Source organism: Rutilus rutilus, assembly GCF_951802725.1.
Source record: "Rutilus rutilus genome assembly, chromosome: 10".
Lineage (NCBI taxonomy): Eukaryota > Metazoa > Chordata > Actinopteri > Cypriniformes > Leuciscidae > Rutilus > Rutilus rutilus.
The window spans coordinates 19,491,782-19,508,104 of record NC_140215.1 but is presented as its reverse complement, the minus strand read 5'-3'; the positions used below and the strand labels follow the sequence as shown (position 1 = coordinate 19,508,104).

Here is a 16,323-nt window from a genome sequence, read left to right as displayed (position 1 = left end):
TTCCACCTATATTTACATTGTATAATAATAATAATTAAATGATGATAATATTAATAATAATAAAATTACATTATTTTTATTATTTTTTTATTTAATGAAATACAAAACATCAGCAAACAGAAAACTTAAATAAGCAGGCATACAAATACAAGCCACATAGCAGAAAAAAAAACAACTTCAAACAAACAAACAAAATAAATAAACAAATAAGTCAAAATAATATTACAGAAGGGGGTTCATTATCAAAATACACATTCAAAAGATTTGTCAGCTTACGGAATATTTTAAACACGCATACATTTTAACCAAAGGTTAGTTATTTCATTACGGTACTGTTTCTGCACAAAATTGATATGGACAGTGAGTTACAATGAAATAAACGGGACGCAATTTATTTTACAGTAGGCCTACATGCACTAGTGTAGGCTACTGTGAACTTAACCAATTTTAGGTAGGCTACTTTTAGGTTAGAATTAGGTTAGTTGCGTACATAGTTTGCGAACGCGGAACAGGACTGTATATTCCAATAAAGGAATCGATTAGGCTACATATACAGTGGGGAGAACAAGTATTTGATACACTGCCGATTTTGCAGGTTTTCCCACTTACAAAGCATGTAGAAGTCTGTCATTTTTATCATAGGTACACTTCAACTGTGAGAGACGGAATCTAAAACAAAAATCCAGAAAATCACATTGTATGATTTTTAAGTAATTAATTTGCATTTTATTGCATGACATAAGTATTTGATACATCAGAAAAGCAGAACTTAATATTTGGTCCAGAAACCTTTGTTTGCAATTACAGAGATCATACGTTTCCTGTAGTTCTTGACCAGGTTTGCACACACTGCAGCATGGATGTTGGCCCACTCCTCCATACAGACCTTCTCCAGATCCTTCAGGTTTTGGGGCTGTCGGCAATACCGACTTTCAGCTCCCTCCAAAGATTTTCTATTGGGTTCAGGTCTGGAGACTGGTTAGGCCACTCCAGGACCTTGAGATGCTTCTTACGGAGCCACTCCTTAGTTGCCCTGGCTGTGTGTTTCGGGTCATTGTCATGCTGGAAGACCTAATGCTCTTACTGAGGGAAGGAGGTCGTTAGCCAAGATCTCGCGATACATGGCCCCATCCATCCTCCCCTCAATATGGTGCAGTCGTCCTGTCCCCTGTGTAGAAAAGCATCCCCAAAGAATGATGTTTCCACCTCCATGCTTCACGGTTGGGATGGTGTTCTTGGGGGTTGTACTCATCCTTCTTATTCCTCCAAACACGGCGAGTGGAGTTTAGACCAAAAAGCTCTATTTTTGTCTCATCAGACCACATGACCTTCTCCCATTCCTCCTCTGGATCATCCAGATGGTCATTGGCAAACTTCAGACAGGCCTGGACATGCGCTGGCTTGAGCAGGGGGACCTTGTGTGCGCTGCAGGATTTTAATCCATGACGGCGTAGTGTGCTACTAATGGTTTTCTTTGAGACTGTGGTCCCAGCTCTCTTCAGGTCATTGACCAGGTCCTGCCGTGTAGCTCTGGGCTGATCCCTTACCTTCCTCATGATCATTGATGCCCCACAAGGTGAGATCTTGCATGGTGCCCCAGACCGAGGGAGATTGACCATCATCTTGAACTTCTTCCATTTATAATTGCGCCAACAGTTGTTGCCTTCTCACCAAGCTGCTTGCCTATTGTCCTGTAGCCCATCCCAGCCTTGTGCAGGTCTACAATTTTATCCTGATGTCCTTACACAGCTCTCTGGTCTTGGCCATTGTGGAGAGGTTGGAGTCTGTTTGATTGAGTGTGTGGACATGTGTCTTTTATACAGGTAACGAGTTCAAACAGGTGCAGTTAATACAGGTAATGAGTGGAGAACAGAAGGGCTTCTTAAAGAAAAACTAACAGGTCTGTGAGAGCCCAATTCTTACTGGTTGGTAGGTGATCAAATACTTATGTCATGCAATAAAATGCTAATTAATTATTTAAAAATCATACAATGTGATTTTCTGGATTTTTGAAGTGTACCTATGATAAAAATTACAGACCTCTACATGCTTTGTAAGTAGGAAAACGTGCAAAATCGGCAGTGTATCAAATACTTGTTCTCCCCACTGTATATATATTTTTTTATCACTGTAATCCCCACCAGATGGCGCTACACTCTTTTCCTGTGGTTTATGGGTGGTGAGATCGCGCACAGTCCAGAGTTAAATTGGCTCTGAAGATATTCTACATGTGAAAACCCGAAAAGAAATGTATGTTCATATTTGTGTGCTGGAAAATTTGTGGCATTCCAGTGGCAGCAGCGTCACATCGTGCATATTAACGGCTCGTAAGTTATTGTCAATAGATGTCAGTAGAGTCAACTGTGGCTTTTAAACTCACATAACTGCGGACAGAAGAAGATAAGCTGTTGCTATAGTTACTGTTGTTAGCTGGAGCAGATTTGTTGTTGGCTAATTTTGGAGCTAGTGTTTTGATGCTGTGGGCGACTGTTGTGTTAAAATCGGCTGCCTTATCAAATATAACGTTACAGAGAAACGGTTTATTTCTGCTCTGACTGGGATCGGTAACTACATGTATTAATTACTGTTTTTACTGCTCTGAATCTGTGTTTTGAACGACCGACAGCTTGTTCAGTATCACAGATCACGTTTAGTCAAGGTTTTTAAATGTTCTTACCAAAGAATAGTAACGTTAAGTCACGTAACGTTAACCAAATTATTTTCTCACCACAATTATTTCATTTCTTTACGTAAGGCCGTTTAACAATGCCATTGTTGCTGTTAGAGTTTATTCTTTATTATACGTAATGTTTAGCGTTTATTGGGTATGAAACGAGACTTTATGTCTCCCAAAATCCAGTGCTGAATTATACATTTAACGTTAAGTTACAACAGATTTACTGCAGTAAAACAATCATTGCACAGATTTATTTCTGTCAAATACGTATGTTATTGAATTTGAATTCTCTTTATGTATCTCCTCTAAGTTATGTGTACGATTGCAACGTTACTCATCTTCTCTGTTTTCATTTCAGTCTATTCTCGTGTAGTAATGTTACTATCTATGTGATCTAATGAGCGATTCACTCATATCTCTGTAAGGTTCTGGTCTGGAGGATGTCGGGAGATCTTGTAGCTGTGTGGGAAGTGGCTTTGTGTGATGGTGTGCACAGGATTGAATTTGAACATGGCACAACCACAGGAAAACGGGTTATTTACATTGATGGAAAGGTAAAAATCTTTTAATACACATAGCTGACAATCAAGAGGACAATACATGTAAAATTTCAATCCACTAATGACAAATTACAAAGTGAAAACTTGGTTTGTTTTCATTTGACTAATTATTTTGTAATAACAAGGATGTACACAAATTGGATGGAAAAAAGTTGCAGTTAGTGTGTTGCCTGTTACGGAGAAAGTGGAGAGAGAATCCACATGCAAGCACTACTTTAACAATACAAACAGGTAATCCAGGGCAAACAAAGAAACTCAGGACAGGAACATGGTACAGCAAACAACGACTGACAAACCACAAGAGAAACACAATACAAGGCAATTTATACACAGGCTAAAGGTGATGATACACGGGGCAACTTTTTGAGCAATGTTGCTGGGCAACCAGATGAGACACAGGGCCCACGACCGATAAAAATTATCCAGATAGAAATGTATTGCCCATTTTCAATGGGACAGTGCCCAAGTAACAATCGCTCGGCAAGATTGCACAGCAACATTGCTCAAAAAGTTGCCCTGTGTATCATCACCATAACAAGTTAACAAGGGGGTGTGGTTGATTGTCATGGGAATGTACGAGGGTAACCAAGGGAACTAACAAGACACACCTGGAGAGACTAATCAACATGAAAAACTACAAAACATGGCACAAGACAGGAAAGTCCTCACACAAGACATGAACGCAGGCTGAGATCGTGACATTGCCATTTTGAAAATCTATGTAGAAGATCAGTTGGCAAAATGAAAATTTTATTTTAAAATAATCTATGAATAATAATGAAATAATAATACAAATAGTTATTAAACAATTTAAAATTGAAGTTAAATTTGTATATTTTTTAAAATGTAATTTATTCCTGTGATGATGCTGACAATTCAGCTTTCCATACCTCCAGTCTTCAGTCTCACATGATCCTTCAGAAATCATTTGCTGCTCAAGAAACATTTCTTATTATTATCATAATATTTATATCACTTAATATTTTTGTGTTAACCATGTTTTCAGGATAATTTTTAAATCAAATCTACTGTTCTAGTGCACACTAAACTAGATTGTTTATACCCGTAGCCGAACAGGCCATTCCAGGATGACATAATATTAGGAGAAGATCCGCCAACATGTTCTTTCTGTCAAAACCCACGTTTTATTAGATTGTGCTGGTTTTGACCCTGTGGAAAACGGTTTTTACTCCGTTACCACTCTTGAAGAAATTTTTAATAAAGTTAAACCAAATAAACCAAAGCTTTTAGCAAAGATTGATTGTAAAAACCTGATGTAGTTTTAGTTACCATACATTTTCTTGCAATGAAAATAGCCAAAGAAGCTGATACGGCGTTAAAAAACAAACAAACTAGTGCACACTAAATAATTGATGAAAATCTATGGAAAAAAGTGGTTACTAGGGACAATTATGCGATCAATAATGCAGTTAAGAATCTGTATTCCAGATAGTTGTGTAATTTTGGATTTTATTTGTCACTAGATGATGGTGATGATTATACAGAAATATGTGACGTGTATTTTATAATAATGATTAGAAAATAAGTGCAGGTGTCTCACCGGTTTGTTTGTGACTTTCACAGGAAGTCATACGGAGAGATTGGATGTTCAAACTGGTTGGAAAGGAGGCTTTTAATGTGGGTGGCACAGACACGAAGGCCACTATTAACATAGAAGCAGTGAGTGGCTTTGCATACGAGTACACTCTAGAGATCAACGGACAGAGCCTGAAGAAGTACATGGAGAATCGCTCCAAAGTTACCAGCACATGGCTCCTCAACCTGGATGGCATCGACTGCAGGGTGGTTCTGGGTAAGAAATACCTGATCATAGGTTCCTCAAAAAAATATGGAGTTTGATTGATATGTGATGAAGTATGTCCCTCTTGTTTCCTCCACTCCTGTATTTTACTAGAATGTAGCATCCAAAAGCAAGTATTAATTTTAAAGGAGTCATAACCTAGTATTACATTGGATACCTACTGCTGTATTATAGTCTTTCAGGCCCTTCTAAAAAAGAAAAGTGGAAAAAAAATAAACACAGACCTACTTTTACCCTTATTTCTGAAGGCATTATTGTCTCGCGAGATCAATGCGATGTTTTGGCTGTCGTGGACGCTATATATGGCTCTGCACGCCAGTTGAAAGGGTTGTTGGGACAGCGTCATTAAAAATGAATTTCATCCACTGGTCCCTGATAGTTTCGTCCGATTTTGGGAGATAAAACACATTTACATGTTTTTTATGGCAATCAACCACAGAGCAAGTCCGGTGTGCACTCGGTTTCTCCATCTTTCTCGACTGAACTGAATATGAGGGGGAGAGGGGAAGGGGGGCTTCCTGCTGCGGTGTCCATATATGGTATATCCTACTACCTCATGACGTCAAGAGGGAGCTGAAATCAAAATCTCGTATTTGAGTGCGCGTGCACGCGCGCTGGTTTATTTACCCTGAGGTAAACAAACGCTTCACTTTTAAATATCGGCTTCCCGGCCAGTGTATAATCGTTAGTCGATCATAACATACATTGATTCTCGTGGAAAAGTGAAAATTGCAGGTTATGACTCCTTTAATAGAAATAGGCTGATAACTTGTTAACGGTAAACACAGTGTGTAAAGCAATCCTCTCTAAAGTACAGCTGATCTCTAAAATGCTGAAAGCCTTTCCTCACTTATCCTCTGTGACCGGCCGCACAGCAGCAGTGATTAACTTTAGGTTAAATAAAGGTTTAAAAAAAGATTGCAAATCGCTTTAACTAAGTAGTTCTTAATAATAGGAGGCGCTTCTAATAATAAAAACACAAACATTCTCAAACAGTCTTGTTACCCTGATGGGGGCGCTAGTGAGCAGATGGATGTCTGGCTTTAGTGAACAAACATCAGCACTTTTATCAGCTCAGCCCAATGGAGCATATGGCCTAGTTAGAAAACACGTGGTCTATAAACATTGTTAACTGTGAAAGAGAAACTTCCAAGGACTTTCCAGACCTTTGATTTATATGTTTATATGGCTCATCCAGGGAGTAGCAACAAATGTTGGGCCAGGACTGTTTGAAACCTAGCCACTAAGAAGTTATCAATAACAGTTATGCTGAACAACGCAACAAAAATATCTGACTAGTTTCATATTGGGGGAGGGGGGGTAGGTTGCTACAACCAAACGAGACCACAGGCTGATATTGAGAATTCTTCTTTTTTGCAGATCCTCCCAACTGCATGTTATCACCATATGATATAATGTTATTATGTTATTAAGGTTAATCATTACTTGCGATAATTTGGCTTGTGCTTTTAAACAACAATGATGCACAGGTATTGTATGAAAATATCTGACAAATAATCTAGTTAATAGGACAAGTCAAGTGTCAAAAAGAAAGGCTCAGCACAAGACACAAGAATGTAACAAAAATTCATAAAATAAGGTTCTAGATTTACAGTAAGTCACATGCTGCGTTCCTATTCGCACACTATCCGTCCTAAATAGTATTTGAAATGATAATTAGTGTGTCACAAATCGTAGTATATTGAAATGAGTATTCCAAAGATAACCCGGATGTTTGACTTCTTCCGGTGAGAATCCGAAGTGCAGATCCGTGCACACTCTAATTCGATTCGATTAGAATTGAACAGTCTCACAGTTCTAATTTGATTAGAACTACGAATAAGTGTTAAAAAACTACAAACATTGCAGGTGCGCAAGTCAGACGGTTAGAGAGGTAAATATTTATTCAATGTTATCCACATTATATTTCATCTGCAACAGCATTGTGAGCTTTTGTAAATATACGTTTGGTCATTAACTTTTTAAATGCGCCATTATGCAAATTGAGGAGAGTCTTCGCATAAAAGACCCACAACTGGCAGATCAACGTGCTACTACATTTCTCTCCGAAACTGTAGGAAATTAAATTAAATTGAATGTGGAGAATTTTAACTGTGACAAGATGATTGACAGGATGCACTTAACTAAGCGACAGAGCTGTCCTTTAAAGACGCAATTATGATAAAGTAGTATATCCCAAAGCTTGCCTATTCTGCTACACACTCAAAAGTATGTACTTTCTCTTAAACAGTACATACTTTTATGGCATAGGATAAGTAGGCGAATTGGAACGCAGCAACAGTCTCACTAAATAGTCAGTGAGGCTAGTATGAAGACTGAAAGTATGGTGAAGCAATAGGCCTATTCATATTGCTGTTTTTATCTTTATCTTATCACTCATGCAACCTGCTAATTCATCACTTATAAACTCTTCCATCCTCAACAGAAAAAGATTCCATGGATATATGGTGCAATGGACAGAAAATGGAAACAGCTGTAAGTCCAGCAGTTGCTTTATTTATTTTTATTTTATTTTTTATTTTTTTTATTTCATATATTTTTTTATTATTTTGGTAACACTTTAACAATTAGGTAACTAGCAATGAGAAATCTTTTTAAAGCATGTATGTTAATGTTAATTTCTAAATTAAGTACTTAAATTAAGTAGTATTAAGTACGCTAATTTGTACTTTTCACATTTCAAGTTGTATAAAATAACATAATGTGTTATCAACAAACATAAGTAAACAATGAACAATATTATATTTATAACTTAATATTAACCTAGATTATAAATGTTGTAAAAATGGTTGTTCTTTGTTAGTTCATGAAACCTTATTGTAAAGTGTTATAATTAAGTTACAACCACTAAACTCAGACTAAACCTTCAAACTGTTCTGACTCGAGTTGCTTGCTCTTTTCAGACTGGTTTTCCTAAAATTGCTGATCAAAAATTGGAAAAAAACCAATAGACTTTCAATGCGGGATGTTCAAATTGAGCCAAGACTATTTAAACTTCAATTGTATAAATTTAAATTTTGACAGTTGGAGAGGCTCATTAGACTCCATCAGCTGCTATTCTATGTACTATTTCTAATTTATTGAGACTCATTTAAGCTTTCTTTCTTTCTTTCTTTCTTTCTTTCTTTCTTTCTTTCTTTCTTTCTTTCTTTCTTTCTTTCTTTCTTTCTTTCTTTCTTTCTTTCTTTCTAACCTATCTATCTATCTATCTATCTTATATTTCTCTCTTTCTTTCTAACTCTAAACTAAATTCTAATTTTGACAGTTGGAGAGGCTCATCAGACTTCATTAGCTGCCATTCTGTGTACTATTTCTAATCAATCGAGACTCATTTTCCATTCTATCTAATATTTCTAATCTATCTATCTCATAACAACCACCCAGAACACAATGGCAACCACCCAGAACAATTATTTGATAATTTGATCGTTTTTCATGTGACGGCAACAAAATATTTTTAATTGTTATAAAAAGATCGAGAAAGACAAAATCAAGTAATAATGTAATACTTCAAACTACTTTAAACTTCTCGTCCAAACTTTTCCAAGCCAACTTAAAGTTTGTCTCGACGAACTTTCGCATCTAGTTCTTTTTTATTGTATTATTATTATATTATTTTGGAAATAATAACAACCCCAACCCTAGTCTTAGTTTTAGCAAATACATTAAAGTATTTCTTTCTTTTTGGGAGACAAGAGCTTTATTTATCGTGCTCTTTCGACTTTACAACTTTGTAGAACGTTTACATTCACAAACATCTATATTACACACTGCACGAAAGGGAACGTCCGAAAAAACATAATAGGGGCACTTCAGCACCTCTCAGTAAAGGTCTTGCTCTTTAAAGTGGATATGACTACAATAAACAGCAGTTGATCAGCCTTTAATTCAGTCTCAGATCAACAACACATCATGTATTGCAGTCTTGGTTCACTGATGGAAAAACAATCCCATCCGATTGAATCAGTTTACTTGTGCAACAGAGTAGTTTAGGATTTATTTTCTCTCACTCTAAAATTACAGTACTGCACAACTATCTAATGCAGGTTTGATTAATTTCCCTGACAGCAACAGGGCAAAGAGAATGTAAAAATGTAGATAGTTTAGATTTTTTCACAGTGACTGATGTTTGACACAGTCAAAGTAGACGGTCACAGCCCTACTGAGCATACCGGTTTCACAACATACATGACTACTATAACTTGCATTCATTGAAGAGAAAAACATTGATCTTTCCTGCTCCTCAGGGTGAGTTTGTTGAGGACGGCACAGAGACGCACTTCTCTCTGGGCGACCACGACTGCTGCATCAAGGCTGTGAGCAGCGGAAAGAGACGAGATGGCATCATTCACACAATGCTGGTGGACGGCATGGAAATCTCAGAGTCAGAATGATCTGTGTGAATGAATGAGTGTGTGAGTGTGTTTGGATTATCCATCCTCATGAGAAGTGTATATATGGAGGTTGAAATAGCATGTTCTGACCACAGATCAGCATGTGCTGGTTCAGTAATGGGCCATTTTAAAGGCATGAGAGACAGATGTGTCTTACAAACATATAGTTTAGTAATATTTCTATAATACCTCACAGCAACATTAGAGTGAGTGTTTTAACCCTTTGAACGGTTAATTTCTTTATTCCTGGAAGTGATGTCAATGTGTTTTTTCTTCTCAAAGTGCAGTTAACTTTGACACAAAAAGATGTGAGGATGGCTGTATCTTTACTGGATAGTTTGTTATGATGGCCATGCCATGTATAGACAAGGCTATTGATGTCAAATTGTTTATTCTTTGTGCGGTAGCACAATCATGTTCTTAATAGCATAGAGTGGTCTCCTTGTGAATTAAATGTGAACATGTGTACTTGTTTAGAATATTCTGTCCAGAATCTCACCCATCGACTTCTAAATAGGGTCAGACTTCAGCAATAACTTTCTTCTGGAAATATACTGTAATGTGACTCAAGGCCTTGTGACAAGCAAGATATTTTCTTTCATTCAGTCTTCATGTGTCTGGTGAATTCAAGATGTTGTGACGTGTTAGTCCTTTGTTAACATCAGCTTCCTTCTGAAACAATGATCTTAAATGTGAAAATATTTTATCCTGACATACTGTATGGAACAATGCTTAGGTGGAACTGAAAAATAATCTGAATCTAAATATGAATCAAGCTATGTTTCCCTAAGAAATCAAAAAAAAATAAAAAATACTATTTTATATATTTTTTCTTAGTAGAATGGAAATTTGATTTTTTTTTTTTTTTTACATTTAAATAAAGTATTAGAATGGTGGCATTAGTATTGAATTTAACCTCAATTTGCTGTTAAAATCTTCATTTGACCCTGATGTATTTCATCTTTTTATATGTAGAGCATCTCTTACACTACAAATGTTAAAAAATGTCTCGTTATGGTCGTTATATTTCTGTAATAAATATTTTCTTATCTAAATCTAAGGAAAGTTGCATTATATATAACTCATATTGCCGTACAGAAAAGTCATCACGAGAAAATTTTGGTTGAAATTTGGCATTTATTTAAGTCAAAGCATTCAATATAACTCAGTTGTGCAGATCACATACATGAATAGGAAGGCATTGATTACTGATAAAAGAAACAGTCAGAGATCATTTATTTTGCATTAATTAATTAATGAATTTCAGCATATACTTTGAAACTATAAACCCACCAGCTAAATTATTTACCCTCATTGGCATTCTTTTCTGTTCAACTGATGAACTTGTCACAAGAAATCTATTTTTCTTCACCTGTTAATATTTATAAATGTATTCTTTTTTTTTTTTTTTTTTTTTTTTAAAGACCTTAAGAGGCTATCTGAAAGAAAAAAGGAGCAGTAATCAAAGTTGGTTACATTAAAGTAGGTTTACCTCATCATAATAATAATAATTTTCACCAGCATATACAATCATACACATACAATCAGTAATCCAGTAATATGATTTAGACTAATGATTATTACCAGAAACATTGCCTAAAAGGACTTTGTTATTACTAATGATTAACTTATATTATTTGTAAAGTTCTGTATTTATTGTGTGGCCAGATTTGTTATGTGCTTTGTATTTGCATATTGCTGTGAGCTGCTACACAGCGGTGGATTTGTCACATATGATCAGGTATTCAGGAAGAGCTTGTTGACCGCTGAAGATGACATAAGTCTGTGTCATGTCAGACACGCTATCATAACGATCCAAAGGGTCTTCCTTCATGGCAGGGGGCAAAATGAAATCTGGAGACCCAAACGCAGATCTCCCAGTGAGGACCTGGGCCTGAATGATGTAGATGTACTGCTCATGTTCCTGTTCCTTGCACAGCCTCAGGGCTCCGTCCACTGTACCGCTGAAGTATATTCCACTGCCATACCTTTGCTCTAGAAATGAAGGAAAACATCTTTAATGAAGATATTGTAACCTGATGCCAAACATCAACACATCATCTGTTGCTTAAAAACATAGTAAATTAACTTTTACAAGAAATGCCTTCAGAGAAGAATACAAAAACCTAATTATTATACTGAATGACTTCACATGTGTGTTACCTGCAGGAGGGGCGAACTCTTTCTGAAAGCCTACTCTGCAGATGAGATCACAGAACTGAGCTGACACACGCTGGTAGAGGCGCTTGGGCTTGTCTTTCACTCTCTGCTCATTCTTGTTGAACAGCTGCTTCAGTGCGATGTTCTCTAGCTTCTCCACCTGTAACAACCACAACCGCATGCCATTAGATGCTAAACTTCCTCATTGCTGCCTTTGTATCTTGTAGTTGAATGAAAATGTAAAGCTACACAAAGCTAGAAAAATTAAATGGCCTATAAAAGATATTGTTTAACACCTAAAAAATAAAATATAGCATATATGTATGATGTTAACAAATTCACCTTGACGCTCCGGCGCCCAAAATCAACCAAGGCTCTCCTTCCTTCTTTTTCTAAATACTTCTCTCTGCTCACAGGAGTTCTTGCATAAAATGAATTGGTAAGAGGACTGAAAGGAGCCAACAGGCCTGTGGTGTAAAAAAGACTCTATCAGGTGAGCAGATGTTATGCTACACTGAAGTAATTACTGAATATATTAAATTCAATAGAACTATTTCCAATAGAAATATTAAAAACATACATGTCCTCTTCATGGAGCTTATATTCCCACTGTTGTCAACCAAAGTCATGGCCTTCAAGTTGAATTTGCAGTTATTGAACACACGGTTTTCAATCCCTGCCAGATAAGCTTTCTCCAAAACTGCACTGATTTCAGGTGTTTGTATCCAAGGTTCATTTTTACAGCTCCAGCGAACCACAGAATACAGAATGTCTCGTTCTTCAGCTCGGGCGAAGTCCTCCTGGGCCTTACAAAGCATGAACTCCACCTCAATTGCAACACAGCTGACATTTGAAGGACTTCCAATGATGGTTATTCCACCATTTCCACTCTTGAAGAACTCTTCAATGTGAACATCAAACTTTGTTTGGAGAGAGAGCAGGCATTCATGGTCTCTTTGTCCAAGATATATGACATGGTTATTCTTTATTGTTTTGTTTTGTGATGGCTGTAGCATATTAATTGTCCACTCTTTTGCTTCTCTCAGAGCTTCTTTGCAGACACTTTGGAACTCAACAGTGGGCGTTTCATTTGCTGTGGTTTCTTTGGCTGCAGAAGCAAAGTCTGAAAGCATTTGAGAGTGACAAAAGAAAATATATGTCAGTGGTTTTCATGAGTAGCTGGCCAAAAGTGTGACACTTTTGAAATCAGAAACATAAAAGTAAATAAAAACAATGTTACATATTTTGCTCACTTGTCACATTATTGCGTACTTCTGGGGACTTTGCATTTCCTTTCCTGCTTTTCATCTCTTTATCAAAAGCCTACACATTATTAAAGAAACAAATATGTGAAAAAGTAATTTTCTACTTAATTTCAGTTGTGCTTGATTAATTTTACCAACTGTACTGCACATCATTTTTATATATTCACTTTTTTCATATTAGTAACCAAATGCAGATTGAAGAATTCTGTCACTGAAAAGCATAGTACATAATTATCATATATCACCTCCAACATTTCAATGTCCTTTGGAAACACAACAAAGTATACATCCAGTTTACTCTTGTTGTGTTTGCCAAATTCTGCCACAGCCTCTGTCATGATTCTGGCAACATCTCGTTTCTGAAAGCGCAGATTACCAGTACCAATAGCTGGGAAGGAGATTGACGTGCATCTCAGAGCAGCTCTCCTCAGACATTCTGAGACGCCATTGTGAAGAGACTACATGCAACAACATAAGAAAGTGAGTACAAATATTGACAGGCATAAAGACAAGAATTACAGATAAATATATACAGTATATATATATATATAGATAGATAGATAGATAGATAGATAGATAGATAGATAGATAGATAGATACCGTCAGGGACATATCTGTTAATGCAGTATGATATACTGCTTTACATTTCAGATCACTTCCACTTGTCATATAGAGATCACCACCTGAGAAACTTGTGGAGTTTTTAATTTTGTAAATCTCATCTTGAATCTTTCTGCCAGCTTTCTTCAAAATAGCTTTTGAAATCTCTCCTTGGGACAAAAGACGGTCTGTCGAAATTGTATTGACAATTACATCACCCTGGAGATTGAAGCAAATTCAATTTTTATATTTCTGTCACTCAGTTGCACATAATTTTAATTTGTTGTACAATTCAAACTAATTTTTATTAAAAGATTTAAAAGTCATGAGTTGTTAGCAGTTTCTTAGAATTATATAAAACAGTTGTGACAACTAACAAAATCTCACTGAGCATTGTTGAGTGCTTGACATTAGTCTTACCTCTTCCTCTTCAATAAAGCCCTTTTTAAGGTGCAGTGTTACATTGCCAAACCGCAAACTGTTGCTTGAAGAGGATGGCATGCTATGGCCTTGCACAGCTCCACTGTATGAGCCAGAGATGCTGGACGGACCTAAATTTGCTCTAACGGCTCTCTCCATTTCTTGGACTGAAGGTTCATCATTATTGACCAGATGGATTTCCACATTCTTGCCATAAAACACTTTATAATCATGTAACTGCTTTATAGCCTTTACAATAATGTCTGCACAGCGATCTCTTGGAAAATTGAAAAGGCCAGAACTCAGAGCGGGAATTGCAACAGAGTGAATGTTTTGACTTACAACTATTTGTAGGATACTATAAATAGCGTTATGTAACAAGGGTGCAGCTTGATCACACTCCGTCTGGGATGGTTTTTGAGACACATGGGGACCTACAGCATGTATGATCCATTTACATGGGAGATTTCCAGCAGGAGTGAGCACTGCCTCACCAGTTTCCACTTTTCCTATTTGCTTTATAATATCATCACTGCATTTCTGAATCATTGGTCCCCCAGCATCACTCAGAGCTTGTGCAAGACCTCCTGCATGCTTTAGCTTCCCATTGGCTGCATTGACCACAGCATCCACTTTATGACGGGTAAGATCATCTTTCCAGACTGATATTTCCACTCCGCCGGACAGCTTTGTGGAGTACCTCTTCTCAGCACTTAAGGCATGACCTGTGCTACCAAAGGAGCCAGTCTCTTCCACATTATGGAGAATAGCCATGCAATGAAATTTTGCCTGAACAGCTTGGCAAAAGGTACTTTGACACTTTCCCAGAATGGCAGCCTGCTCTGCAACCAGTGGAATCTGTTGTATGTCACTCATGGCTCGTAGCTTCCTCAGGACAGACAACTATGGCTTCGGGGGAGAAATGAAGTATCGACAAAATATGACAACATAATCATTAGTCAAAATATCCTATTAGAATTTGTACAAGATTTATATTAGAATGTCTTTCATAATTTGGAACAAATCATAAAGGATACTATCAAATAAGCCTCTTTTAAGAATCAAATAAAATGCTACTATGTGTGATATGCCAAAAATGTTATATTTAAATTGTTTTCAAGCAGGATAATCAAAATAATTAACTTCTATTAGTTCATTATTGCATCTTTGTTTTATATTTTACCCCTCAGCGTAGGGGGCGTTTTACCCCACAAGCTATGACTTAAAACATTTTTTTGTAAATATAATTATATTCCTTATAAATAGCATATGATCTCAAACTACAGACTTCACTATTCATCTATCATACATCACTGTGATATCCTGCAGAACAATATTCTCTTAAACACTTGTTTACAAATATCTGAAAATTATAGCATTTACCATAATCCTCTTCTCTTCAAATATGTCGCTGGTGTCAGCTTCTCCATAGAGATTTGTATATCACCGTTATCAACGTAGTGCATAGCAACAGTAAAAATGTATCTTGAACACTTTTAGTGGTTATTTTGGGAAAAACAGGTGGGGGGGGGGGGGGGGCGTTTTACCCCAGGGGGGCGTTTTACCCCACTCTACCCCTAAATTAAATATACATTAATTCTTATTAAAGCTACAAAAGTCAAGAGCATTTTTTTTATTTTTTTATCTTTTCTACTGTTGATCGATTAATATTAAGGACACAGAGAGCAGCAGGTATATGCAATGAATGATGACTTAGGCTTTTAGTCTCTAACATTCTGTTTCACTGAAGAACGAATTTAAGACAGGAATGAGGGCGAGCACTGATGACTTCATTTTTTATTTTAGAGTGAACTATCCCTTTAAACTCCACAACAACAAAACTGGGCAATTACGCAACACAAGAACCGGACAAAATTCGATTTACAAACACAAAAAATTTAGGGAGTAAAACTAGTTTAAGTTTGCAATCAACAATTTAAAACATAAACGTCGTGTTTTACGCAACGCTATGCTAATTATCCGTGATGCCGAAACGCGTCGTCACGAAACTGCAATAAAGTTCCATGTAACTGAAGTGTAGGCTACTTGTTTTTGAAATAACAAACACATCTTATCGTAGTTTCGACTAACTTATATCAAAGCAGCTTTCAATGACTGTCAAAAGTCACATTAAAAGTTCGTTAAATTGAAATCGAAAGCGAAAGAGTTGTGGGACCTTCAATGCATTCAATTCGAACAGAGGTCGATTTACTCAATATAACCTACAATACTCTGTTTACTCACCTTTTTATTTTATTAACTGCAATACTTTCCTAGTTCGTTTCCAAAACGGCGATGGTTTCACTTTTCGAAAAGACCACTATGCGATTCTGCTTGAAGTCGAAACTATTTTTTTTTTTTTGTGTTTGTTGGGAAAAAACCCCGCCTCGTGCATGACCATAGG

At 36.6% G+C, this 16,323-nt stretch overlaps 2 protein-coding genes across 3 annotated transcripts; one reads left to right on the top strand and one right to left on the bottom strand.

Moving 5' to 3' along the window:
- The first annotated feature begins 2,198 nt into the window (after positions 1-2,198).
- Positions 2,199-10,531, top strand: faima (Fas apoptotic inhibitory molecule a). 2 transcript variants are annotated; one of them, XM_084420885.1, is made up of 5 exons: positions 2,199-2,327; positions 3,103-3,231; positions 4,822-5,050; positions 7,506-7,555; positions 9,328-10,531. In XM_084420885.1, exons 2-5 carry the CDS (start codon positions 3,118-3,120, stop codon positions 9,472-9,474), a joined length of 540 nt encoding a protein of 179 aa, XP_084277011.1. In that variant the 5' UTR covers positions 2,199-2,327; positions 3,103-3,117; the 3' UTR covers positions 9,475-10,531. The 2 variants fall into 2 exon arrangements, with proteins under 2 accessions (XP_084277011.1, XP_084277010.1); XM_084420884.1 differs by lacking the exon at positions 2,199-2,327 and adding an exon at positions 2,397-2,564.
- A 318-nt stretch (positions 10,532-10,849) lies between these two features.
- On the bottom strand, positions 10,850-16,295 carry parp9 (poly(ADP-ribose) polymerase family member 9). Its single transcript, XM_084420883.1, has 9 exons — positions 16,164-16,295; positions 13,920-14,828; positions 13,500-13,718; positions 13,145-13,357; positions 12,888-12,957; positions 12,215-12,757; positions 11,977-12,101; positions 11,638-11,794; positions 10,850-11,469 (listed from the first exon to the last, which is right to left on the bottom strand). Exons 2-9 carry the CDS (start codon positions 14,793-14,795, stop codon positions 11,183-11,185), a joined length of 2,490 nt encoding a protein of 829 aa, XP_084277009.1. The 5' UTR covers positions 14,796-14,828; positions 16,164-16,295; the 3' UTR covers positions 10,850-11,182.
- Between the last annotated feature and the right edge of the window lie 28 nt (positions 16,296-16,323).